At 40.6% G+C, this 25,714-nt stretch overlaps 2 protein-coding genes across 11 annotated transcripts; one reads left to right on the top strand and one right to left on the bottom strand.

Annotated features, from left to right (window-relative positions):
• Positions 1 to 2,238: 2,238 nt before the first annotated feature.
• Positions 2,239 to 17,132, top strand: zfyve21 (zinc finger FYVE-type containing 21). Of its 2 annotated transcripts, XM_022241617.2 has the most exons (7): positions 2,242 to 2,480; positions 5,646 to 5,696; positions 7,653 to 7,821; positions 8,818 to 8,896; positions 10,007 to 10,137; positions 12,483 to 12,610; positions 13,571 to 17,132. In XM_022241617.2, exons 1-7 carry the CDS (start codon positions 2,361 to 2,363, stop codon positions 13,613 to 13,615), a joined length of 723 nt encoding a protein of 240 aa, XP_022097309.1. In that variant the 5' UTR covers positions 2,242 to 2,360; the 3' UTR covers positions 13,616 to 17,132. The 2 variants fall into 2 exon arrangements, with proteins under 2 accessions (XP_022097310.1, XP_022097309.1); XM_022241618.2 differs by lacking the exon at positions 5,646 to 5,696 and having other exon boundaries at positions 2,239 to 2,480.
• crls1 (cardiolipin synthase 1) lies at positions 17,133 to 25,610 on the bottom strand. 9 transcript variants are annotated; one of them, XM_022241568.2, is made up of 8 exons: positions 25,499 to 25,610; positions 23,736 to 24,208; positions 22,851 to 22,988; positions 22,286 to 22,415; positions 20,830 to 20,984; positions 19,915 to 20,006; positions 17,601 to 19,012; positions 17,133 to 17,552 (listed from the first exon to the last, which is right to left on the bottom strand). In XM_022241568.2, the coding sequence occupies exons 1-7, from the start codon at positions 25,533 to 25,535 to the stop codon at positions 18,931 to 18,933; spliced, it is 1,107 nt and encodes a 368-aa protein (XP_022097260.2). In that variant the 5' UTR covers positions 25,536 to 25,610; the 3' UTR covers positions 17,133 to 17,552; positions 17,601 to 18,930. The 9 variants fall into 9 exon arrangements, with proteins under 9 accessions (XP_022097260.2, XP_022097259.2, XP_022097262.2 ...); XM_022241567.2 differs by having other exon boundaries at positions 23,736 to 24,211; positions 25,499 to 25,603; XM_022241570.2 differs by having other exon boundaries at positions 25,354 to 25,597.
• Positions 25,611 to 25,714: the final 104 nt, after the last annotated feature.

Consider the following 25,714-nt stretch of genomic DNA (forward strand, 5'->3'; position numbering starts at 1 on the left):
GCGACTGAGGCAAACAGGAACGGCGACAGTCGGTAAACTTGAGCTAATTGGTTCAACTTTGCCGACTGTCTGCGTGGAGTCGCCGGAGTTGTGGCTTATACAAGGGTGTACAATGATGTATCTCTCACTTAGTGCTACTCATTTTGCCCGTTTCTCTTTATTAACATATGACGCCCCAATTGTCAACAAAATAGCTTACTATAAAAAATATATCCTTCTGGAGTATCAATTTGGCTTCAAGAGACAAGAGGCGATATCACAACTTTACTAAAGGCATGCATTTTATGAAAAAAATGTCCGAACTTCGGACGCCAGTTTGTTCAATTTTTTGCTGGAAAGGCTTCACGCAACGTCTCTTCCACGACTGTCTGCCTCTTGACGCCTGCCTCGAGTCGTCTGTCCGGCGTGGCAGCATCTTCAACTTGTGGCGTCTACTTGCCTAGACGAAGACCTTAGAGTAGCTAGTCCTGGAGCTCCTTTTTACGGATGAATGCACCTCGATTGCTCAAACAGAGGAGGCAGTTCAGAGCATTGTCAACTACTCTGCGAAGGCCATTCGTCTCACAGTTAGTCTGAAGAAGACAAAAGTGCTATACCATGCCTCTGTCTGGTGAACCGTACAGTGACCTGCACTTTACCATCGACAGCACCAAGCTAAACGCAGTGGAGCACTTTACCTAGTCATGTCCAACGATGCTACAACCAACAAGCCTTCGACAACCGCCTCTCCGAAGCCGGCAGCTCCTTTTGGCGCTCCGCCGTACGAGAGTATAGTAGTACATGTACACTCTCTGTGCCTTTCCACCAGGCTGAAGATGCAGAGAGAAGTTGTAGTCCCTGCCTTCTTGTATGGAGCTTAGACATGGGTCCTATACAGGAAACAGGTATGGCTGCTAGAGCTCTTCCGGCAACGCTGCCTGATGCGCAAAACCCTTCTCAACATCAAGTGACAGGGCTATTCAAATGAGGAAATGTCAGAACTCACGTCAACCAAAGGCCGTCTTCTTTGGTAAATATCGCAAAGGGAATCGAAATCGAGGAGCCCCCACAGGTGTTCAAGGACCAGCTCAAAAAGCAGCTTCCACCGGTACAACTGGCATCCATCACCTATCGTGCCACCGGGAATTAGCTGTAACAGATCAGGCTGCTGCCACTGCTTCATTACAGGTAGCAAATCAGAAGAGGAGCTGCTGAGGATAAGAGGAATAGACATAAGAAGCAGGCTGCCTCACCGATATCCTCAACCCAGGGCTTTCAAGTGCAGTGAGAACTGCGCCGCACGAATCGGGCTGCACACTCAGCCTCCAACGAGCCAGCAGAAGATAGATAAACCATCCTCTCCGATATTCGCACTGCGCGAGGAACAAGCTATCATCATCACCATAGTGGCTCGACCACATTGTGTTTCCTGTGGTTTCCTTCTTTCATTTAAATTTGTAGGTACTTTATTAAATTCTGTACATGCTCGCAATAATGGCCTTGAGGCCACGATTTTAATGCCTAGTATGCCATTACCCTTTACGGTGTAATAGAAAAATGAAGATTTTTAATCAATCTCTCAAATTTCTGTCCTGTTTAAAAATTCCCTTACAACAGGCAGTCAGAGCAATGCTGCGGTGAGTAGCTAAATCTGACTTTAGTTCCATCTAGGAATGAAGAAATCTGAACATAACTGTTACGTGTTTTGAAAGCTTTACAGCAGGGCTGTAAAATATGCCAATATTCTTTCTTTAGCTTTTCAAATTGAAGATATAAAAATCATGTTCCTACTGGCTTTCATTATGTATAAACAAATCAGAGGTAAATTTTGCGTTGAAGGAATAAAGCTTGCCAGTAGCGCTACAGCAAGTGCCAGAATTTCCAACACTGTGGCATTTGCAGTGTTTGAGAAAATATGTGTAATCACTCTCAATAAAGCGGTTTCTCAAATATTTAGAAAATTCCTTTACGGGAAGCCTTCTGCATGTGGGATGCTGTACTGGCTGGCAAATTTGAATTTTCAGGTCTATTCAGGAAATGTAAGTACATTTTTCATTTTCTGCTTTGATAATAGGGCTACCGCATGTAGCAGTTTTTTTTGGGGGGGGGGGATATTCCTGTGTATGCTATGCAGGATATCCTATTGATTTTGCAAAGTATTTGCAGACTCACTACTGAAGATCGTACGAACGACTGTTAACGTGTGGGTCGCAGCTGCATGTGTGGTTAAAATCTTGTCAATGAGGGCGCTGTTCAATTCATACATATTCGTGTTGTTCGTGCAATGGGGGTAGGCTTTCGCAGAAGCATCGTAATTTTGCTGATACCCTGCATGCTAGTTGTTGTGTAGCTAGGGCTATAGCTATACTTTGTATGAGAAAATGGCTGATTCAGGTAAGAAGCTCGTACGTAGCAAAAGTGGGCTGCGGATGGTGAGTGTGGAGGACAGAGATTCGAGTCCTTTTCAGTTGGAAGAGCCACATTGGGTGCCGGATGTCCAGGTAAGTTTGGGGAGTTCACAGTCAGCTGAAGAACTCACAATGTACATGTACCCCCCGAACTATGGGGTCCAACGTCCGCTCCCACGAACGTCGAACCCCACATTTCTGGTATAAAGTAATTGTTGGAGGCCGAGGGAGTAACAGTTTAATCTGTATGAACTAAAGGGTTGTGAATTTCGGGACCTCATTCCTATAGACCTAGGCTATAGAAGAATTAGATTTAGGCCTTTCTGACTTACCTAACTAGATGACTATAACATTAATTTGCCGAACTACAGGGTTAAATTTTAGTGAGAGGGCAGGGTTTTGATTGATAATGGGGTAAAAACGACGACAGTGGCACAGACCATGCATGCACGCATGCTTCCACAGAAAATAAACATGTGGATTATGTCAACATGCTATAGATAAGAGTGCCTGTGATTGGTTACTGAAAAGTTCATTAAGAAAGCCTATCTCTGATTGGTTGAGATGATCCATTTGGGAGTAAGAGTAAAAACCAGCCAAAGCTCTGACGTAAAAATTTGCCAGTTCCTTTTTTTGGACGAATTTCGCTGATTGGATAATACCTTATTTGCATGAATAAAAGACAGAGTTTAATTGGTTTAATGTTACGGGGGAGTAGGTCTGTTAGACAGAACGGCACTATACATAACGCGCCATGTTTGTGCATGTCAACACGACTGTCTCTTCTAATTTACTCTTCCAAATGCAATAGGACTATGGCATCAAGAGACATTACCCGAGTCAGCCTTATAATCTTTTTCAGGCCTGATCTTTTGTAAAAGTAACTAAAAACAGGGGGGTTCCCAAATCCACAATCCCCATAAACTGCATAAACTTTGGGGATTGTGTATTTCGGAACCCCTCTGTTTTTAGGCCTAGTTCCTTTTGCAAATAAAGGTCAACCCTGAAAAAGAGTAGGCCCTACTAGGCAAACAGTTCCTCAGGCAATGTCTCTTCTAGTCTTAATGTTTATCATGACTCTATTTGGGTTACATTGGGAAGAGTAAATTGGGAGAAAAATACTACTTTCTTACCTTCTGTCGATGTAAATGGACAGTCAAGTTAACACACACAAACATGACAGACTGTATGAGCTTCGGCTGTTTTCTTCAATACTCTAACTTCCCAACCAGATCATCTTGACCAGAGATCAGCTTTCTTATGAAACTTTTCAGTAACCAATCAGAGACACTATACCAAACTAAGCAAGTTGGACAATATTGCCATGTTTATTTTCAGTGGATGCGTGCATGCATGGCCTGTGTCAATGTTGTCATTTTTGCCCCATAATTTCCCTTAAAAAAATTAAAATCCTGCCCTCTCTGTACAAAATTTACCCTGTAGCTTTGCAAAATAATGTCATACATGTAGACACCTGCTTGAAGTGAATCTAGTCTGAAAGCTTAAATCTAGTTTTTCATTCTATGTAGGGAGGGGGGTCCCCAAATACACAGTCCCCTAAACTTCGACACTTCAAGGTTAGGCTCACTCATGTTAGTTCAAACCAACAACATGCTGTCAATATGCCTTACTAACATCAACATGTATGCCGTAAATGCTGTAGCCATAGGCCCAAGAAGAGTAGACTCTGCTTGGTTCCTGTTACGCCCAATGTGGTAACTCTATTTTCTTCGCATCGGAATTTTGTATTTTGCGTTGTCAGTAAGCCCCGAATTAACAATTTTCACCCAGGTACATTAATTGAATAACTTAGGGGGTTAAAATTAGATTTACTCTAACCCCCTAGGCCTTTTTTGCTAGGGACCCTCCTCGATCCTCCAGAATCCTCCAATTTGGGGGATGAAAAATTGGATTTTCCCTCAATCCTCCGAAATCCTCTAAAATTTCTTGAGAATGTTACTTGGAGGTGTGCCTGTTGCCTCAACCCTTCAACATCCTACGGCAATTCCTGTTGTTATGTTAAGGCAGTGCAAATGGCATACCTGAGCAGAAATATCGGGCTGAATTTATTCATGACTCAGCAACAACAACACAAGTTCTAACCCACGACCTTCATGCATGGCATCCTTTGCAATAAGCCATGCACTTTTGCCATACACCCTCAATCCTCCCAAGTCTTCCAAAACCACCCGAAGGATTTTGGAGGATTGAGGAGGGTTAAGCTTAATAAAATATAGAATGCAAAATGTTGCAACTTTTGGTATGCTTTGGTAATTTTTAATGGAAAACCGTGTGAGAAAAATCTGTTTTAAGAAAAAGTATTTTCTACGTACATTATGTAAATCCGTCAATATTTTCATAGCTACATGTACATGTAAATTTGACCTTTGAAGACATGTTATAATTTTTCCATGGCTACATGTAGTTAACCTGTGCAAGGAAAAAATTTAATGATGTCTGTTTGTGGGGCAAATTATGGGGGGCAAGCTATGGGGACTTTGGGTCCCATCCCCAAGAGGACCTTTTTTTTTTCAAACGAGAGAAAGGTGTTTTTTTGGTCCTTTCGAAAGTGTGTAGAAATCCCCAAACTAGCCCCACTCCTTATAAAGGCCACCCCCAACAAATTTGGGTTCCCCTCCTAAATAATGTGTGTCTACATGTAGATTTGCCCTTGTCATTAATCTTCAGTGAACGCCTTGATGGGTGTAATGACACGGGACAGGCATATTAAATAAAAGCACACAGAAGCATGTTTCTCGTCTTGCCCCATTATGCACACATGTCCTTAACGCGTGATGCTGGCTCTAACCACACACACACACCCCAATGCATTATGGGAATTAACAGGACTACAGCAAATTGCTGATACTGCAGTAAAAAAAAATCTCCTTCCAAAAAGCTTCAGTTGTATGCACTTACAGTACATACATGTATGCTGATATGACTACAGAAAAATAAGCCATCATTCATCATATCCCACATCTGTTAACAGTAGGTGCAAATGTATCGTACATTAAGGTAGCCAAGACCGACTGCATGTGTATACGTAGACCCTGACCTACATGTGTGTGTGTGTGTGCATGTACAATGTATATACTGCTTTATAAATGTACGTGGATCCTGTATGACTAGGGGAGGTCGCATAACGAAATGATCACAGGAACACAGGATACATGTTTTGGATTGATATCAGTCTGATAGTGCCCTTATGAGAATCTGCTTGAATCAGCCACTTTATTTTTGTCATTTTCCCTACAGTGTTTGGCGTGTGCCAAATGTGGTAGCAAATATGACCTCGTCAAACGCAGGGTATGTACCTATCATTGTATTCGACACCGGTCAAGAGACCCATGCAGTAGAAATTGAATGCAATCCTTGTCAATGTTCTATGTGTGAATGTCCTGTATTAACTCCATTCTTAATTTCCATTTTGACACTTTTGTCCTCTTTCTGGATGCTGCCCGTACCTCCACTGACCCTACTTTCCACTCTTGGTCTTCTCACACTTGACTTGAGCGTGTGCAGGTACAAGTACCAACATGCTCTTGCTTGACTCCCCCCAGAAAGCATTTGTATTCACTCTTTTGTCAAACTGTTCAAGCTACGTACCCGGTGCGTGTACAGGTGTACACAGGTGTACATACATGTACATGCAACATTTGATCCGACAAACATGATGTTGGAGCGTTAAATGTAGACCTACAGGTTTGTGAAGGTGTTTTTTCCCCAGAAAGCCATGCAGCTAAGGTATACATTGTGCACATGTGTACAGCTACATGTACAAATGGGGATCACATTCTGACAGGCCACCAATATCAGCAAGGTCTGTTGAAATCTTTATCCCGAGGCTGTGCGTTGCTGTATGTACTAGTACACTTACATGTACTCCTTGCAGGCGTGTTATTCCTTGAATGTCAAAGATGCATGGGTTGTGATGTTACAGGAAATGACAAGTCGTGTTGCCATGACAACAGTATCCTAATTGATATATGTATGTGCTGTTGTGAGTGCACTGCATGTATAAGGAAGTATGCTTTGGTTAAACCAAGAGCTTTTTACCATTCAAATGAAAATTCAGCTTTGAGGAATTATTAATGTGCACAGTGTTCTGATACTTGCAATTTGTTGTCAAAATGTATTCAAATAATTCAATAGATTTTAAGTGTACACCTAAAGTGTCAAAACCTTAAGTCCCTCAAGAGGCTTTTTAACTGAAGCCAGAGGCAAAATCGTAACTGTTTCCACATTAAATATCCGATACAGCCTTGATTCTCAGTGTGTTCTTAGCAGTTGTGGACATGCCTCAATCCATCAGAATTCCCAAGCAACAAATACCGGTAGTTGATATGTTGAGACTGTTCAGATCATGTTATAGAGCAGTGCAGATCATTTTTGGTATGCTCTGCCTATATTTATGGATGGCTGGGCATAAACAGCACAAGATCTGGCTGAAGTCCTTGGCACATTGCGTCCTTTGAAATGAGCAAGGTTTCGTCACATGTGGTCTCAATCCTGTAAGATCTTCAGCTCATACAGTGTATGTGTAGGCAAGGAAGATTTGGGAATGTTAGTGGTAAAGCAGTCCATGTCAGACGACTCCTAATCCCACAAGAATTTTCTGTGCCAGTCGAATGGCACACGGAGGACATCCAAACACACTGTGTTCATTTCAGTATGCAGTTGTGGATGACATCTTTGCTAATCACCGTGCTTGAGTGATTCCAGTGTTTTAATTCACTGACGCTCAAACTAGTCCGAAGAGGTTGAAAGAGCATGGAGTTCTCAAGTATCCTTGTGCCATGGGCAGGTGTTAAGTTTTAGCAATGTCGCTCAGTGACATTGTCTTGGAGCATTGAAAAGCCACATTGTGGCAAGAAATGTCACAGAAATCTTGACTGATTGACCAGCAAGTGTTAACATTTGTAACGTCCAACTTCGTAAAGGACTGCTTGCGTATTGTCATTTCAAAAGCCTTGTTAGCTTACATGTACTGTACACAGTAAATATTCTAAGCACTAAGCGCTTCTCCTATGAACACCTGATCTTCAAATGCATACATACACTTATGAGCAAACACAGGTTCAGTACAGTGAACATGTTGAATGATATGTATGCATGTGAACAGAGTACATACATGTACATGTTTATGCGTATTACGTGGACATGCACATGTGCATGTTGCATTTTTAACTAGTGCTTGAGTGTCGCTTGTTTTTTTTTCTGTTTGTATTAAACTGCTTTTCTTAAATCGTTGTTCCTCTCTAGCATCACTGTCGGCGTTGTGGCAAGTGTTTCTGTGGTCAGTGCTGTTCTTCTAAGGTGCCCCTGCCTCGTATGAATTTTGTGGATCCAGTCCGAATGTGTGAAGAATGTGCCGTCGTCTCCAAGAAGGAGAATGAATTCTTTGACAAACAACTCAAGCTTCTCGTAAATGGTCAGTTTTTTTAATAGAAAAGGCATTTTGAGTATCAACCGTTTGGCAAAGCTCACCTTCATAATGAATGGTTGTATGCGTGAATCTGTTGTATGCATGTGTTTATGCAACCACGCCCACCAGCTACTCAGACCTATTGGTGTGGAATCTGACACCAGAACTGCTGATTGGTTAATGCATCAAGAAATCAACAGCCTTAGTAGCTGTCATCTACTGAAAGGACCAATGAGATTGGTTGCACAATCTGGCAATCATAAATTTATGTTTATTTGCTTTGTCCCAGTCATTGCTGAATCGGCACACTCATCAGAGACATTTGCTGTCTGTACCACAGACAAGTGGCAGTAGCATATGAAACCTTGCACAATGCCTCAGCTCGAAGTCAACCAATTTTGTGCAGTGCCTTCAGGTCTGACTGGAATTTATTTGATGACATGTTAGGGATCACACTGGGTAACTGTGCATATGTTGGTTTTGACTCATGCTGTTCTTGTCAACCTCAAATGTGTCCATATGCCACAGAATACAGCCATCCTCTTAGAAAAACCCATTTACACATACAACCAGATGTAAAGAGGGTTGTGAAGCTGCTCGTCAACGTTTATGATATTGTAAACATTGTGGAAATGGCTTTTAGTGCTTTCCTTTAATTTTTTGCAACAGTCATTAAACATTGAATATGCAATAAGTTCCTTTCACCATTTTGGAAAGGTTTTCTGTTTTCTCATAAAAAATTGGGCAACGAATTTCAAAGTTCCCACAAGGCTGAATAAGTGTTCCATTACCCACAAGAACAAAGCCATGCATTTCTCATAGAAATCTTGATAAGTTGACCAAGCGTAAGCTTAACACAGTGAACAGAATTTGGCAGTGAAATCATCACCGCAGATATGGTTTCAGAAAAGAAGTTGGCAGATGATATTGCCGGCTGGTTAAATTAAGTCATATTTCAGCAGTACCATTTCACTGAGTGTTGCTCTTTTGTCTTACCCACAGGGAGCAATTTCACGTTGAAAAGTAATGAGCTGGAAAATGACAAAGCAGAAGCATTCTGTCACCTATCTGCTAATCACAGGTTTGTTGTGGATGAATTTTCAACAGGGATATTTATTTCTGAGAATGAAGTTATTTTAGAATTCCTCAGTTAGATTCGTAAAGAATATGTGCATTCATGAAAAGAACTTGGACAGCTGGAAAGTAGACCGCTCAAGTGATTGTGTTCATGTTGACCAGCTGAGATTGGCCTTGTTTTGAATAAAACCTAGTACCATCCAGAATGATCGTCTGTGCCACTGGCAAAACCATCAAAAGTCAGCAGCATCTTATAACCCAAGAACAGGACATGTACATGTCTGGAAAAAAACTGAAGTAGACAGAATGACGCAGCAGAGCGAGATGGAACCCTGTGGCTCTGCACAGTCGTGTTGACCACTGGACTTTTCACTGAAATGGGGCCAATTTCATAGAGGTGTTCAATAGAGAAATTACCCATACATAGAAAATATATCCCTAAAGACTAAATCTTTCTGCTGTGTGAATGATTGAGTTGGTTGGTATTCACATGGTCCTTTGGTAAGCAGTACAGTGTATTTCCAGTAGGCGTAAATGATTTTTCATGTACTTGTTTCTATATTTGTTAGGACCTTTTCTGTAACTGTCATATTGTTTTTGATGCATACATGTGTATTTTGTTTTGTAAAAGTATTGTGTGCCTTGAGCATCACTTGTGATGGATTTATAAATCATATATAATAAATTCTTCTTTTTATTATTAGTAGCACAAATAGGTCATTTGGGAGACACTTTGTTGTAAATTTTTCAACCTTAGGGAGACATCGGTCATTAGGGAGACATTTCTCCCCATGCCCCAGCTACCAGAAGGAGGCCGAATTTTTACGGTCCAAATTTTGAGAGATTATAGATTAGGGTCTAAATTGAAAACATACAAAGTTTGGTTCAGATCAGATTAGGGAATATTTGATTATGGGACAGTAAAGTTTGTGCACGTTCTTATGGGAATGTCTCCCAAGTGACCCATTTTCGGTAATCCATATTATTATTATTATTTCTTGCAACATTTCAAAATCCTGCCCGAGTCTCAAAGTTCAAGGCCGTACACATGGGCACAAACAAGGTCATATTAAAGCTCTAGCTCTCTCTGTCTGACTCTTTCACTATCTTCTAGGAGTCTGTTTTTCAGTGAGGAGAAGCCAGACCGGGAGAACAACCGACCGTCCAAGTGGGTCCACGATCCAGTCAATCTGACCAGCATCCAGGAGGTTAAAATACAAACGGCTGGTAATGAGACTAACCAGAGTGAGTTGAACAAACAGTGCTGACACTGAAGAAGGGGAACACAGGACAGGTTTATATCGCTTTCAAAAATAAGAGGAAAGGATTGACACCGAGAAGGAAAGTGGAATAAATGTACATGTAGTTGGTTGGGCAAAAGACAATACATGAAAAAATCAACCTGTGAATTAAATTACAAGACCCAGTCATATTGTTGTGTTGCGTCCAAGTAAAAAGTATTCACAGAGCTACAACATTTTCAGATTAATCAGATTAGCATGTGTGTGCAAGACAGTGTTGTATCTGAGACCTTGATGTCTGAGATCAAGACCAAGACCCACTCCTTCAAGACCGAGCACTTCCGAGACTGAGACCAAACATTACAATTTTATACTTTTTACACAAAGGTAAACGAGGACAAGCAACATAAGATGATGAAATTATACTGAATGTATGAAATTAAAAAAAATTAACATGGAACACACCATCAAACATAAATAGATTAAATATTTCTTCAAGACTTGAAACTTTTTATTTTACCTCTGGGAAAAACAATGAAGTTGTGATGAGCTGCAGACTTTTGATATGTCAATACCGTTAGCATGTGTATGGGTTAATTATAACCATCAATTCCCAAGCCTATTTTCATTGAATTTCAACTAAGATGTATGGCATATTTATACATTTCACACAAACCTATTGGGCATGATCCAATACCTAAGTATGAAATGACCTTATGTTAATGCTGTATGTCTGAGTTTACCAGAGATACTGTACACTGTACAATGTTAATGATCACTGGACTGGTAAGAAAGGTCAGCCAAAAAAATTACCCACTGGTATGTGTGAAATTGTCATTTCAACCTGAGTGACCCCACTGATGTAAACATTAAAATGTTTGTTGTTGTTTTTTTGGTGAACAAAAATTAAGAAAAAATGAGTATCCAAATAAGATCTGGTACATGTAGCAGTACGTGTACACATGTGTATATTTATGTACATGTACATTGTGCAAAAATGGGAGATGTGTGCCAGTGAAATAAATGGCACACTGCAAACAAGTTCCAGTGCTTCCAACCTCATCTCTGTCATGTTGAGCAATACTTTCCAAGGCTGTCTCCTGTGCTGGAAAACTGCATCCTGTATTGACTAGTCTCCATTCAGGCATCAATTTCATTCTTTATCATGAAAATTTGAACATTACAATGTTGTATTTACATCCATGTTTGGTATCTAGACTCATGCGGAGGTCAGCTGGTGAGTGTGTTCATGAGTGGTAGCTAGGTGCACATTGTGTTATGGTCTCGACAGGTCTCGAGGGGGAGACCAAAGACCTTGACATCTGAGACCAAGACTGAGACCGGCACTTTTGAGACTGAGACCAATCCTCCCGAGACTGAGACTTTGATAGGACAAGACCGAGACCACAAAAAGGTCTCGAGACGGAGACCAAGTCTTGAGACAGACAACACTGGTGCAAGATTGTGAGGAAATTTGTGCTTCAAAGAAAAAATGTCCAGGTGACTAATGGTCCGCTCAACATTTTACTTGAAATTCACCATTTCCTTTTGAAATTTTTTTCCCAGTTGCATGTTGAAAGTGGGCAATCCTGATGGTTTTGCCGGTCCTTCTCACCCTCTCCTTCGCTAGGCACCATTTTTCTCAGTAGCCCCATGAAATAATTTTCTGATTACTCCATGGTGTTGCAGGATTCCAGCTGGCAAATCATAAAGTGTAGCCAAAGCTTTAGCCAAATGAACACTTTTGCAGTTGCTCACTTTTTTTATTCAGTGCTAAGTACAAATTTTCTTGAAAGTTGCTTGGAATCATAGCCAAAGCTAGTCAGTATTTGTCAGTTTGGTGAAAGTGGAAGTTGTTATACCTCTGTCTTTAATAATGTACCTGTAGTTTCATTCCCCTAGACAAAAACACATGGTGACAGAAACGTATGTCATTCTCACTGTTATTATATCACATCACATTGTAATATCAAAGATCAGACCCTACTCTGCAGTTCAGTCCATAATGCAGGGACCGCTAACCAGACTATTCATTGGTGACTCTTCTGCTTTTACCATAAAAGTGTAGTGCAAATGAATGGAGGATAAGCACATGTTGGTTTGCAAGCTGGTAGACATGCTGCTACTCGTGCGTGTCTTTTGCACAAAAAATTGTGCCTGTGACATATTTACTCCAGCACTACATTTGATAATAATATACTCCATCATCAATAAACTGTTAACAGTAAAACTTGGGTGCTATGAGTCCCTCTGGTGCCAAAATATATGTCCTGTATTTCAGTAGTCAGTAACTGGAAGCTCAAACCCAGTGTAGACCACTTTTATATAGCCTGGTTACTGTCCTTGTAGGAAATGCTGTCATCACCTCCATGTCCATCAAGTACAGATACATCGATGAGTCCCGGGATCTACTGCTCTTTGTGTCAGACGACTATTCACGGAAGACTGCCTCCTCCTGGATCATTGCCATGCAAAAGGTCAGATTCAAATCACCTGTTTTCCATTGCATCTGTTGAGGTGTTGTATCAATGCACCGTGGTCTCAGGAGAAACATCGGAGAGTCTTGGGCCAAGACTGCAGAACTCGATAGCGGACTCGATTGAGCATATGCGGCGCGCGCCAATTTCCATTGCACCCTTTCGTGACTTCATTTCACCAATCGACGGCTTGTTCTACTTTCTTGGGAATCTCCTACAACCGAGACTTGGCCTTTGTATGCAAAATAGTTTAGTGCTTGTACTGTACATTTTATGCGTAATAGGTCATGTGATGCAGGTCATTGATCCATATTCATCACATACAGGTTCAAATGGAATTTCCCAGGTGCTGATTGGTTCCTCCAGAAATCTGCAGGAAAACTAAAGAAAAAGCTAAACAGTTTGTAGGAAATTCCCAAGACGTTAGAACGAGCTGTCGATTGGTGAAGTGAAGTCATGAGAGGGTTCAATGGAAATCAGGGCCCGCGGCATATTTTATGCTCGATTGAGTCCGCTATCGAGTTCTGCCGTCTTGGCCCAAGACTACTGGTATCTTAGAATTACTGTCTGATTTGACTGTATTGTCCCCGTCCTAATTCCTTCCATTAATACAAGTTTACATTTACATAAGATTGTACGATGAGTGGGAGTATCTTGTGAAAGATGTGCAGTGCAGGAGCATCTACTTTGGCTTCACAATGCTAGCGTATTAGGTTTTCTCAGTGACCTCTTGATGTACCATCGGCATTGCTGATTAAATGGAACCCAAGTCGAATTCACACTGAGTCATCTCTCTGCTTTGAACGGTGATGCTGGTGTGAACTCCTAGCGATTTACTGAGATCGAGCTTTCCTGTGACTTCAAAAACTTGTCTGAAGCAGTTTCAGGCAGTCCAGATTTGGGTCCTCTCGAATTCCTGGCTATATTATTATCTCTTTGACATTTTTTGGTCCTTTTTAGGCTATGAAGATGCTGCAGCCAACAATGGAGCTACCCACATCTTGATGGTCCTGTCTGGTCCCCATCTCACAGGAATGCGGTAGTACACAGTCACACACAGTAGTCATGCTATCACAAGTTGGCTCAGAATCTGTTATGGTCATTTTCACCAGGCAGTATGCTGCATGAGTATCCCTACGTAAGGGTCAAAAAGGGAACATAGAGCTTAGGACAACCCAAAATTAAACTATGACAAGCTGTTGTGGTGTGTGATATTGATATGGACAAATGTATTGTGCTGTTAATAGTTCTGGAGATAAATTGATGCCATGGTGAAGTAAAAGTCAGAGAGTTTGTAATTATTCCCTGGAGGCTTTTAAAATCTGAGGTCCAGTTCAGAGCACTTATCCAACAACTTAGAACCAGTGAGATATGCTTATTACTTTCTTTAATACAAAGTTTGTTGGATCAAATGTTCAAGTTGTAGATAAAGATAATTTTGCCATCAAAATTGACATCAGGCAAACAAAATCAACTCCGTACACAGTACTTACCTAGCTTTTTCTTGTTTATAAACACCTTTTCACACTGTTGAACTTGTGTCAACCTTTCCTTTTTTTCTTCCCCAAGTTTAACTCACTGGAGAAGTGGAAATTACATCAGGGCTTATTTCTTGTAAAGTCAAGCACGAGACTGTTTTGTGGAGACCGTATGAGGACAGTAAAGACCACTCACTTTGTAGACCTGAAGTTTGTTTGAAATGGCGAAGCAAGCAAAAACTTTTACACGTTTGTGCCATAAGCACAACTTTCCTGCCAAACAATTAAATAGCATAATTAAAATTGGCCCCCTTTAACAAACTTCTTTGGAACTCCTGACAGGTTAATAAATAGGTTTAGACGGGAAGGGAAACCCTGTGCATGTTTGTGCAGTCTACAGAATGTTTGTTTCTGCACATTAAAAAGGAAATTTCCTCATAACTCAGGCCCTGGAAGTTGTACATGCCCTGCTGTGTTTGCTACCGAGATGGATGAAAACAAGCGCCCCCCCCAAAAAAATGATTTCTTATACTTGTAACCATCTGCACAAGTAGTCCTGAGAAAATTGGTCCCACTGAGATTTGAAAAAAAAAAAATAAACAATACCTCTTGTATCTCACACCATCCTGTTCAGGGTCGTGATTTGAATCAACTTCATGCAACCATACATTTTTAATTTTTATACACGTGCATTTCCGTTGAGTCGTGTAGAACCTGTATATGTACATACATTTGTGTTACTCGGTTGAAAATTTTTTACGTTAACGAAATGGAGGTGTTGACTGTTAAAGTTCGAGGACAAGGTGGGAATTTTGAAAGTTGTGACAATTTGAAAGTCCTCATCCTGTATTACAGGACCCTGTACATACACGTACATGCGTATACGTACATGTACAGTTTACACAGCGTGTTCTTCAGCCCTTTTACTTCTACTGAACTTGTTACCACTTTACTATTCAGTTATGTAGATTCGTAATGTAATATGACTGCGGGAGCACCTGACGGCAGTAGTACCATCGAACTTGAGGTGTGTATGCAGTTTGGGAAGTCACAACATGCTGTTGGTCAACGAGGTCTTCAGCGGGCGCACGCAACCTTTGCACTAGCTTAGCCACATTGCAATAATGGCTTCTAATTCAGATTACCAGCTTACTCTGTACAAGTCCCCCTGCAGTTGGCTGATTTGAGGGGTTTTCTTTTTATTTTATTGCCCAAATTTGACCAATATTTGGAACTAAATATAAAAGAACCCCTTAAAATCAGTGTGTAATCTTTTCCTGTATACCTAAAATTTCGGGCAAAAATGTAAGACCTCACTATCTCTTGCTAAAATATTTGCCGTAGCACATTGTTTTTTCCTCCCTTTGGGCAAAGTTGACACGCATTAGAAAAGGTAAATTGAGTAAGAACTGTCATAATCATTTTTGAGTTCATTGTTTTTTTCTTTTTTAAAAATATCCACAAAGTATTTTCCCTATGAGTGAAAGTGATACTGCAAACTGAGCAAAATCCTCTAATTTGGGTGGCAGTTTTGTGATTGTATCTTAAGCAAGACAGGAAAAGATTTGCTACAGTGCTCTTGATGAAGCCGTCACAGTCATTAGGCCAGACAATAGGCTGAATTTTCCCGCTGCTCTAGGTTGAGAGGGGTGTATGTTGAAACTTTATCATTCTCTTTCTGAGTGTTAAATTGTTGCCATGCAGACCTGTGATTTAAATGTGCTACTCTTTGACAGAAATGAAATCTGGATTCAAAAAATTGTTTCTGTTATTCTTTTAAAATGAAGTTTATGTGTTGTTACATTTTCCAAGAATATCATCGCTTTAATTTGTAGAAAATTGATACACATACAAAAACATGTGGTGTTCACTGTTATCACTGAAAAAATTGCTACTCTAGTAACGTACATGTACAGTGACATGTACATGTATCTCCAAGCGTCTGTTCGTAATTTTTGTCTCATACTAAAGACAAAATGTATGTCAAAATTCAGTGATGTATATATACATGTAGGTTCGGCATGTCTGCAGTATTATAATGCAGATAATGTGTGTATACATGCACATGTTTAACCAAGCAAAAATGAGGTCATAATATGTGCTACTTGTATTTTGCTTTTATCACTGTTGGAGAGTTGGTAGGTTGCAAGGTGTTTGTACCTGGAGGGGCATTACGCAAGTCATTACTGCAGTTTCAGAGATGAGTACAAAGATCACCACGGTGATGTTGATTTATAGTTAAGTTTTTTTCATTACTTTTTGATGTGATTGTCTACAATTACCAGTTTTGATGCTTGGGCCTTTTTTCACCGGGACATGTGGTGTCCACGTAGGCAGAGATGTATTCTTTCACAGACCAGCAAGTCAGAAGGCACAGAAAACTATCAATGTTTAAATTCAAAGGCTGTTTTTAGTAACTGCCACTGTTGAGACAAATTCTCATTGGCTCATTCTTGATAGCTGACCAAAGCTAGGTTGTTTGTGCATTTTTACAACACGTGAGCAAAATGTTCTCATGCGATAGCATGCAAAAGATAAACTTGACAGTAAACACTGTCAAGTTTACTTGCTTTAGTCACACACTAGCCCATGTACATGTACACGTTATCTGCCTTATGTTAGACAGTTTGATTGATGCTTATCCTAGACTGCATTCTTATGTATCTACATGCCTATTTTTGGCAAAACAGGCCATCACAGAGATGTTACAAGAACTGGATCTTTTAAGGTCAGTGACATGCACCAGATAGAGCAACATGTATATGTGTTATTGGCTCTTCTCCCAAATTTTAATTTACTGAAAAGTCAGACAAAAACCGTATTAAACCTTCAACACCAGTTCTGTGTTGCTGTGTGTTGTAGGAGTGGGTGGCAAAATGCAACATGTACCATAACACTGATTGGATATGCGCTTTGCTTTTGGAAATTTGCCACTACGAACTATTATATACTATTGTATAAATGTACAAGTCAATATAGAAAATTAACTCCTGTACAAGTTGTATTAAATAAAAGTTGTAAGAGAGCAGAGAGAGACAATGGCATTTATGTGTCTTTGGTAGCTTTATTTATCAAATCGATAAAAATCTGGTTATTATAGATACAAATCAGCACTTGATGATGCAGCTCAAATAAAAATTACCAGTTGTCATTTTCAGGAAAACATTTGCTACGATTTCATTTTTAGTTTCAGCTGATTCTTCTGCCGACTCTTCTTGATCACCAATGCGGTGATCTGTGATAATTAGAGATGTTTGGGGACTGAATCATACAGTGGAAATACAACTAGTTCTCATGTACACGTGGCCTATCCTATTAAAGTGACAGGTGTGTCAGGTCAGAGGTTCCTGACAGTGGAACTATTGTGTTTAAGGGATGACTTTTTTAATGAATGCTGACATTTTTCATTAAGTAATTCGTGAAATTACATCAGATTGTACTTGTAGACAGACACTGATCTCTCTCTGGAATAGTTGAACAAAATTTGTCAAAAAACAAAAACAAAAACCAACCAAAGCCTTCCTGATTGCACTATCAAGTTTGAAGAATGCAGTCGTATGGTAAGTGTAGCCATAAATGACAGAAGAATCAGCTTCATAAGCACAAACAAGTACATGTTTGTTCCAAGCTTCAACAAAAGGAAAACAGGTCAAAAACAAACTAGGAACGCAACATATGCAATGCCGTCCACGCATACAGCGCAATGTATGCACAACTATGCATAATTTTCTTCATTATGACTAATATTTGATGCACACAAAATCAACAGGGACTTTGCATGCATTTTGTGTGGGAGGCGACAATGGTGGTGTCGGGTGTCAGGTGTCGCAGCTCTCCCTTTGGCACCACAGACGGGACACATGTACGTATGCCAGTGTATACATCCATTGGTCTTTAGACGGATGTACCTAATGCATGTATCTTCATTAGTAGGCCGGATTAGTGCAAAGCATGAGCTGGACACACTGCTCACATGCACTGTCTAAAACCTAGTTAACCTTTTAAAACTAGTTTCGTTTCCCTGCTTGAAATCTGATTGGTGGTGTAATTCCTAGAAATTTGTCTGCCTACAGCCAGGAACTAACATTTGCCTCAAGTATTAGCATAATGATCTGAAAGCAGGAAAATATTGCTCAGTATCTATGGCACTTTTGATATAATTTACTCCAGAAGATGATCAATTAAAGAGCAACTCTAAAGAAAACATGTTTTCTCTGATTTTTATCTGTTCAAATAAATTGGAAAGATCCAAATCGAACGCACTGTCATTTGTTTTCAGAGCTCAACTGTAACAAGCTAAAAAGGGTTTTTTTTCCTGTTCATGCCAAGATGCGAATTCTGACCATGCTGAATGTAGATTGCATCATTCAGAGAAAACGAGGGGAACCCTCGCCCTGTGTTCATAATGGATAAACCTTTAGCCATTGTTTGGTGTGCACAAGAGAATTATCCTCTACGAACACAAGGTGAGGGATCCCCTCGTTTTATATGTTTTTCTCAGAATGATGCAATCTACATTCAGAATTCGCATCTTGGCATGAACAGAAAAAAGCCCTTTTCAGCTTGTTATAGTTGAGCTCTGAAGACAAATGACACTGCGTTCGATTTCTATGCTTCCCTATTTATTTGAACAGATAAATTCAAAGAAAACATGTTTTCCTTTGAGTTGCTCTTTAATATAGACAGAGAACCACAAAGAATCGGTTTCCTGCGTCCTTATCCCCAAAATAAAATGTCCACAAGCTCAAATCGAAAGTCCTCAAACCCCTTATTGTTGGGTTGGGGAAGAGGTTGCAGGACTGCCAAATAACCAGCTTTGGCAATGATGCTGAACATTCCTGTCTATTTTCGCAGGAACTTGAATGCATCTTTGCTGAAGACGTAGCTGAAGCCTGAAAGAATGGTTGTTGCTGCCGTGGTGTACCTGCAAAATGTAAACGATAAAAACATGTAATGCACAAATCTGTACACAATGCCATTTTGTCCGTCTGTTTTGACAAGTATTATTAAACATTAGACAGGTGAATCAATACACAGACAAATTCGAGCTGAAGATTTTGTGCAGTTCTGTGATCAAGTGCTCATTTTCACAAGCAAGGCACTTTGATTATATTTTGCACACAATTTTTTGTGCTAATGACTACCTACTCACGCACAACACTTTCACTGATAAAGCTATTATTTACAAGTAAATTTAACATCATAAAGAGGTAAGATCATGAGGGTTAAAGGTCTCTGAGGGCAGAGGTCAAAAGGTTTGGAGGTATTTGGGAAACGGAATGAAAAATTCTCAGAATATTGTTTGTTGTACTTCAGTCAAACCTGACTGGTCAAAACTGTTGACGTGTCAAAATAGTAAAATACTGAAAAAGACTTTTACAATTTCCAGTTTTGGTATTATGCCAATGGGAGACTTTGAGCAGCATGGTGGCAGCAGACACAACGGTCCTTTTTGTTTGATGTGGGCATGCGCATGCATTTCTAGGCATGCATGTTAGTTCTGAGCACACACACAACTGCGGAAAAGGACTGGTTTGTCTGCCGCTACCATGCGTCTCAAAGTCTCCCATTGTTAAATCACGAAACAACACTCTGATACCACGATATCCTTTTTTTTAATTGTTTCTTTAATTCATGTTTAGTAGGCACTGAAAAGTTACAAATGTCGATATGTCTAGAAATTAAAGGAAAAAAGTTGTCTCTTGAAGCTTTTTCCAATCTTCTCTGTGACAGCTTGTGGCCAGCTCCATCTCATTTTACCAGAATGCCTCACAGATATAGCGAAGTCTTTACTCATCTGGATGGGTTGTTAGTGTTTGTACTCACCAAAGTGCATGCAGCAAGGGGTGGTCCACATAATGGAAGACTGGAGCTGCCAAGGTGAAGCCTACGAGACCGAGCTGAACAGCTGTGTTCAACTAGAAAAGTGACCCCCAAAAAATGTTCTTAACATGTTCTAACCGAATTATTCTCTGCTTCTCAAATTGCCTGCAGAAGCTGCAAAACGGGGAGTTGGAGGTTACCACAATGCGTGCTTTGCCTGAAATTTCTAGGACAACAGAGAGTGCATTTCTGCTGGCATACCGTAATTCTCCAATGAAGCTAGCTCCTTCCTGATACACCAGTTTACAGGGTTGTATTTAAAGTACGACACTAGATAGGTTTGCGGTAGCACTATGGATATATCTCTTTTGTGAATACATGTATGTGGAACCCCACATACTCACAAAAGAGATATATCCATGGTGCTACTGCAAACCTATCTAGTTTACTTGCTACCCCCACCATGAAAAGCTTCAAATCTCATGATCTTCAAGGGTCAGAGTTTATGCAGTTTTCTAAATCAGTCAAAGCCGAATGATGAAAAAAATGGCATGTGCAAGTCAACGCTGCACATTTCCAATTCCCATGCAGTTGGTGTCAAAATGAACACAAGACATCAACAGAAAAAATGTCCTATTAGGGCTCAGCACAATGGCAACATCTGTTGCAACGGTATCAGAGAAATGTCCGAGAGGGCAGATGTTCCGGGCCCCCCGAACTCTTTTTAGGGTTAACAGAACTGGAAGATCACAGAATCTGTGCCTTTTTGTGGTGTGCAGTGATGATTTGAACTACCATCACCTCCCCCTTAATCCAAAGGTGAATAGTGCTGAAATACATGTCAGTTCACTGCATCCTTTTGGGATTTACATCGTATGATCCCCATCAGAAGGACCTGCAATTATATGTACCACAAACCTTGCTTATGGTGGTGGGCTTGAGCTGGACGGTGGCGTGGGTGATATCAAAGAATCGGCTGACCGTCCGTGGCGGTGGTAGGGACTGGTACCGGAGATAGAAGACACTGCCTACCAGGCCAACATCCCTGCTTACCATCAGGATGGTTAGGGGAACTGCAGACGGAAAAATGACAGCAAGAGATAGAACAAATGTATGTGGCAACGGACGTGACAAATTTAATAGTCAAAACTAGTTGAAAAGGTTTAGTACACAGTCTTTTTACACTGGATGCCGGCCAAGCACACATTCTGCTGTTAATTAACCGCACTCTCCCTGGGCGTTTGTACATGTATTTGGATCCTCTGGTATCAAACACCGTGCACAAAGACAGTGACACACTTCTTGTAGGTCTCAGTTCATGGAGCTCTACCGTAAAGGAACAGTGGCTGAGCTGCTCCTTCTCAATTCTATAAAATGTTCCTACACTCCCTGGTGGGACAGATTGAGTGACAGGCCCGTAGACTGGGGGTTCGAGGGGTTTGAACAAACCCCTCCCCGCTGGCTTCTGAGGTCTGCTTGTTGTTGTATTTTTTTTTGTGTACTGAATATTTTAAATATATCGTAATATTCAGCATACCAGCCACAGCTTATACGTTGATTCTCAAGCTCAAGGTGACCACGATTCTGCATATTAATGAATCAATCTCTAGTCATATGTACCGTCAGGAAGTTCCGGCAAATATCTACATTTCAGGTATTTCAAAGGGTTTGAAATCAATATATTTTTGTTAAGTTTATTCAATATTGAAAACTATAGTGTACAAGTCTTGCATGCAACCTTTGGTTCGCGACAGACATGCAAGTTTTCAGTGTTACTTTCCAAAGCATATTGTGATAGGCCTTTGTATAAAAATATGTGTTCACAGTGCCAAAAGTTTGGTTTGACGAACCCCCCCAGTCTCTGGTCAGGCAACGGGCCTGAGTGACATGGACACTATAAAAGTGAACCGTATCCAAAGTCCAATAACTCTATCATCTGAGTCCTCCAAAATCCTCCAACGTGCAGGAAATCAATGGTGCATTCTTAATACAAACTTTCGGGGGATAGAAATGAAATGCTTAAAGTCCAATGTGTGCAGTAACCATAGCAGGTCTGAACCTGTGCCTTTCTCAGCCCATCAATATATCCTGGTGGATTTTGAAAGGTTTAGGAGGATTCAGGTTTAAAAAACTTTCCAACTAGCGATATTTTGATCCCACCATCGCAATAATCAAGCTGACTTTGGGATACAGGATTTACTATCTCTCAAAATATCTTTTGGTGGAAGATAATGAACGATAAAGAATTAGTCAATGGGTTGGGAAAGCAAATTTGGAAAATGCCCAATTCGCTGCAATTAACTAAAATGACAGCAGGTACGTGGACTTGAAACCAAAATGTCCAAACACAGCTCTGCACGGTCAGGCAATTTACCAGGGATAAGGCCACTGAAAGTCAGGCTAAGCGTGAGGATGGCCACCAAGCACTTGTCAGCCAGTGGATCAATGATGGATCCAAGAACAGACTGCTGATTCCTGAAGTTTCGGGCTATAAAACCATCCAGCTGAAAGGAAAGGACAGGCTCAAGATGAAGTCTTAACAAGGATTTCATGCCAAATAATCCTCTTAACAAGGATTTCATGCCAAATAAACATCACTGCTGTCTCTTTAGTGCGAGAAAGGTTACTGGTAGGATATATCCTTCCCACGACTTTTTGAAGTGTTGTCATTTCATTAAAGAGGCCTTCATGTTTGCTTTTCTCTGAATTGGAGAAGGGTGACAAGTCCTCATTAGATTTAAAACAAGACATTTAACTCTCCTTGTTTGCATAATAGGTTTGAAATGTGGCACAGAGCATTTTGTTTACATTGTACACTGACTTCCCCTTAGCACTGTGGGTGCATACTTTTCTATGCAAAGCACATACACAATGGTTAGTCAGTGAACTATACGTACATGAAACATAAATAACATTTGTGTTCAGTTGACTGATCCTACCAAGTCTGTGATCCCAGCCACGACAAACATGCAAGTACCAAGCGTGTAGCACTCCTGAATGACCAGGTAGCCCAGAACAGGGGACATGACCAGGCGTGTTGTGGACAAGAGATTGGGGATGGTAAATATGTTCTCTTTCTGGAAGGAGATAAATACAAGAGAAACTGGTTTCCCAACACATTTAATGTGAACTCATTCTACGAAATCTACCAAAATTTTAAGACAACATTTACAGTATATCTAACCTACGTGTTCCAGGCATATGTTTTATTCATTTTACCAGGGGGCTAATCATCCTTACTTAGAGCCACAAGGCTAAAAGATGGACGACATGATGCAGCTACAATGTGATTGAGTGGAAGGCACCTAAATGCACCTGCCAAATGACCCATGTCTGTCCACAGAGCACAGACAGAGAGTGAATGAGCTGCTACTTTGCACAGGGAAGAAAACCCTGAAAAAACCCTTGTGGAACAAGACAGTCAAGAAACAACTCTATTCGTGCACCATCTAGCCAGGAAACTGAACCCAGGATCAAAGTTGGTGAGAAGTGAGCACTTTATGCACAAGCCACGTGACCCCAAGATTACATGTTCTTAAGTTTCCCGCATGAATTGTTTCTAAATTTGTAAGTTGTTTATTTAAAGGAACACAGTGCCCCAAAAACTGATCTTTGCCCAAATGTGACACAAATGAGGTGGCGTCCAAGTTACACTTTTTCATTGTTAACCCGTTTTTCTTTCATTTTCTCTGAAATTAACTCAGCATAAAAAATATTGTACATCTGCTGGCTCTTATGTCTTTGTTGACACAATTTCTTTTACAAAAATGAAGGTTAACCTTTGCTCATTGGTTCAATCTGAACCCTACAATATACGTACTTACTATATCTTTGACTTTGTCAGCCATTTTTTCTTTCATTTTCTCTGTTGCTTTGGAGGCTCTCTTCACATACCGATTCATCTTCCCTTTCCTTTTCTTTCCACAAGCTGCCTCATTTTCAGCCAAGTTTGCTTTGACGGGCGACTCTCCCGAAGACAGCATATCATCTTTCGCCCCTGGTTCATCATCGGCTTTCTGAGGACTGCTTGTGCTGTACAATTTTGGATGACGAAGTCCATGAACTGTGCTTAACCTACATGTATGGGTACTGACTGCCAGAGCTGTAACACTCTTTGCTTGAGTCCACCAGATTGGGTTTTTGATGTGCGGATAAATACATGGACCCCGGTCACATAAACAAGTAGAGCATTTGAAGGTTTTGAAGGTCAGTGTTTGGACTGAATTGGGTACCCTGGCAGCATTGCTCAGCAGTCCTGACGCTGCTTCCAGAATCCTGGCTGATTGACCATTCATGGCTACTGAATTATAAACAAGAAAACATCATTTAATCATGTAAGCATATCCATGGATTATTGTCTTGCTACTGCCTCAGCAGCATCACAGTGCCCAGCCTACTAATGGTTGGGTATTTCATTGCTTTCAGGATTGTGCTCTTGAACTGAAAATACAAGGTGAGGTTGAATACATGTTTGGCTAGACAGTAGGGGTGCACATCACAACTTGGAGACTGTCCTCAAACTCAGAGAAGTCCCTTGCTGGGGGAGAGGGGAACAAAAGCAGCCCCAGAAAGAAAGAAACATCTCCCTAACAGGGAATTATTCTTTCAAGTGGGATTGGGGATCCTACTTTTGCTTTGGGATCCTTTTTGCCACAATTGGGTTCAGCAGAAGAAACACGCTAGGCTGCTGTTTAAACAATTTCCACCATTTACTGCCTGGATTACAAACAGGAGTCTGCAATGGGACATAAAAAGACCACATCAAAACAATTTTTTTCAGATATTAATCCTCTACATACAGTTAATTGAGTGACATGGTAAAAACAACTTAATTAACCTACATGTATAGGAATGGAAAGTATGGTGGAAAAATTTCAAAAATTTGACAATAATGTGTTTTAAATCAAGCCACTCTGAAAAAAAAGTCCCCTTTTAGGACACTGATTTTTGTCTCCAAAGAGAGGGATTTTTCTGAGTTGAAGGACAGTGTCTGAGTTCTGATGTGCAACTCTACTGCTGGACATGACGGACAGGAACTCTTGCCAAATAAAACATTAAGACATGTACAATCACTATCAATGCAATTGTTTTTGTTACACCTACTATAGTACTAAGTACTATCAGACTATCATGACTATCTAGCATGTCTAACTAGAGCCTTGCGATAGTTATAAAACTGTGGGTAAAAGTTAGGCCCCTCTACTGAAATTGAACATGTACAGTATCATGTTAAAAATAAAAGCATGTATGTTAACCTGGCTGGAGCTGGATACACCATATGACCATACTGTAGGCACAAACATGACAAAAGTTGAAAGCACAGCAGCAAACGTTCATGTATTTTCTTGCAGACCACCTGTATGAAACTGTTTACCAACGTTAGTGAAGCTCAAATTGAACAGGCACTACTTTAATAGGCGCAGCCACGCCTACCATGCCTACCCTAGCTCCAGTTTCTGCGCCTCTGCAGCTACTACTAGCTAGCTCTGGCCGGCTGCTCGTTCAATTGTTTGATATTTCAGCGATCCACTTTCATTGAACATAATCTTAAGTGTGTATGGTATGCCAATATTTAATGAAAAGTTACCAACGAAAGTGAAAAATGTGGTCCAGCAAGAACTCATTCGCTTCCACAAAACGCAATGGCACACATTACTCCATGGGCGCAGCCATTTTGTTTAGTCAGGCTCCCCCAATGTATTTTCACACCTTGTTTACAAATCAATCGTAGGCGTTTGGGAGCCTACATCCTAAGCCTTTGAGTCTGGTTTCTCTTCGTTTGATACGGTTCTGCCCCATTGAT

Source organism: Acanthaster planci, linkage group LG01, assembly GCF_054643075.1.
Source record: "Acanthaster planci isolate LZ-2023a linkage group LG01, COTS_SCS, whole genome shotgun sequence".
Lineage (NCBI taxonomy): Eukaryota > Metazoa > Echinodermata > Asteroidea > Valvatida > Acanthasteridae > Acanthaster > Acanthaster planci.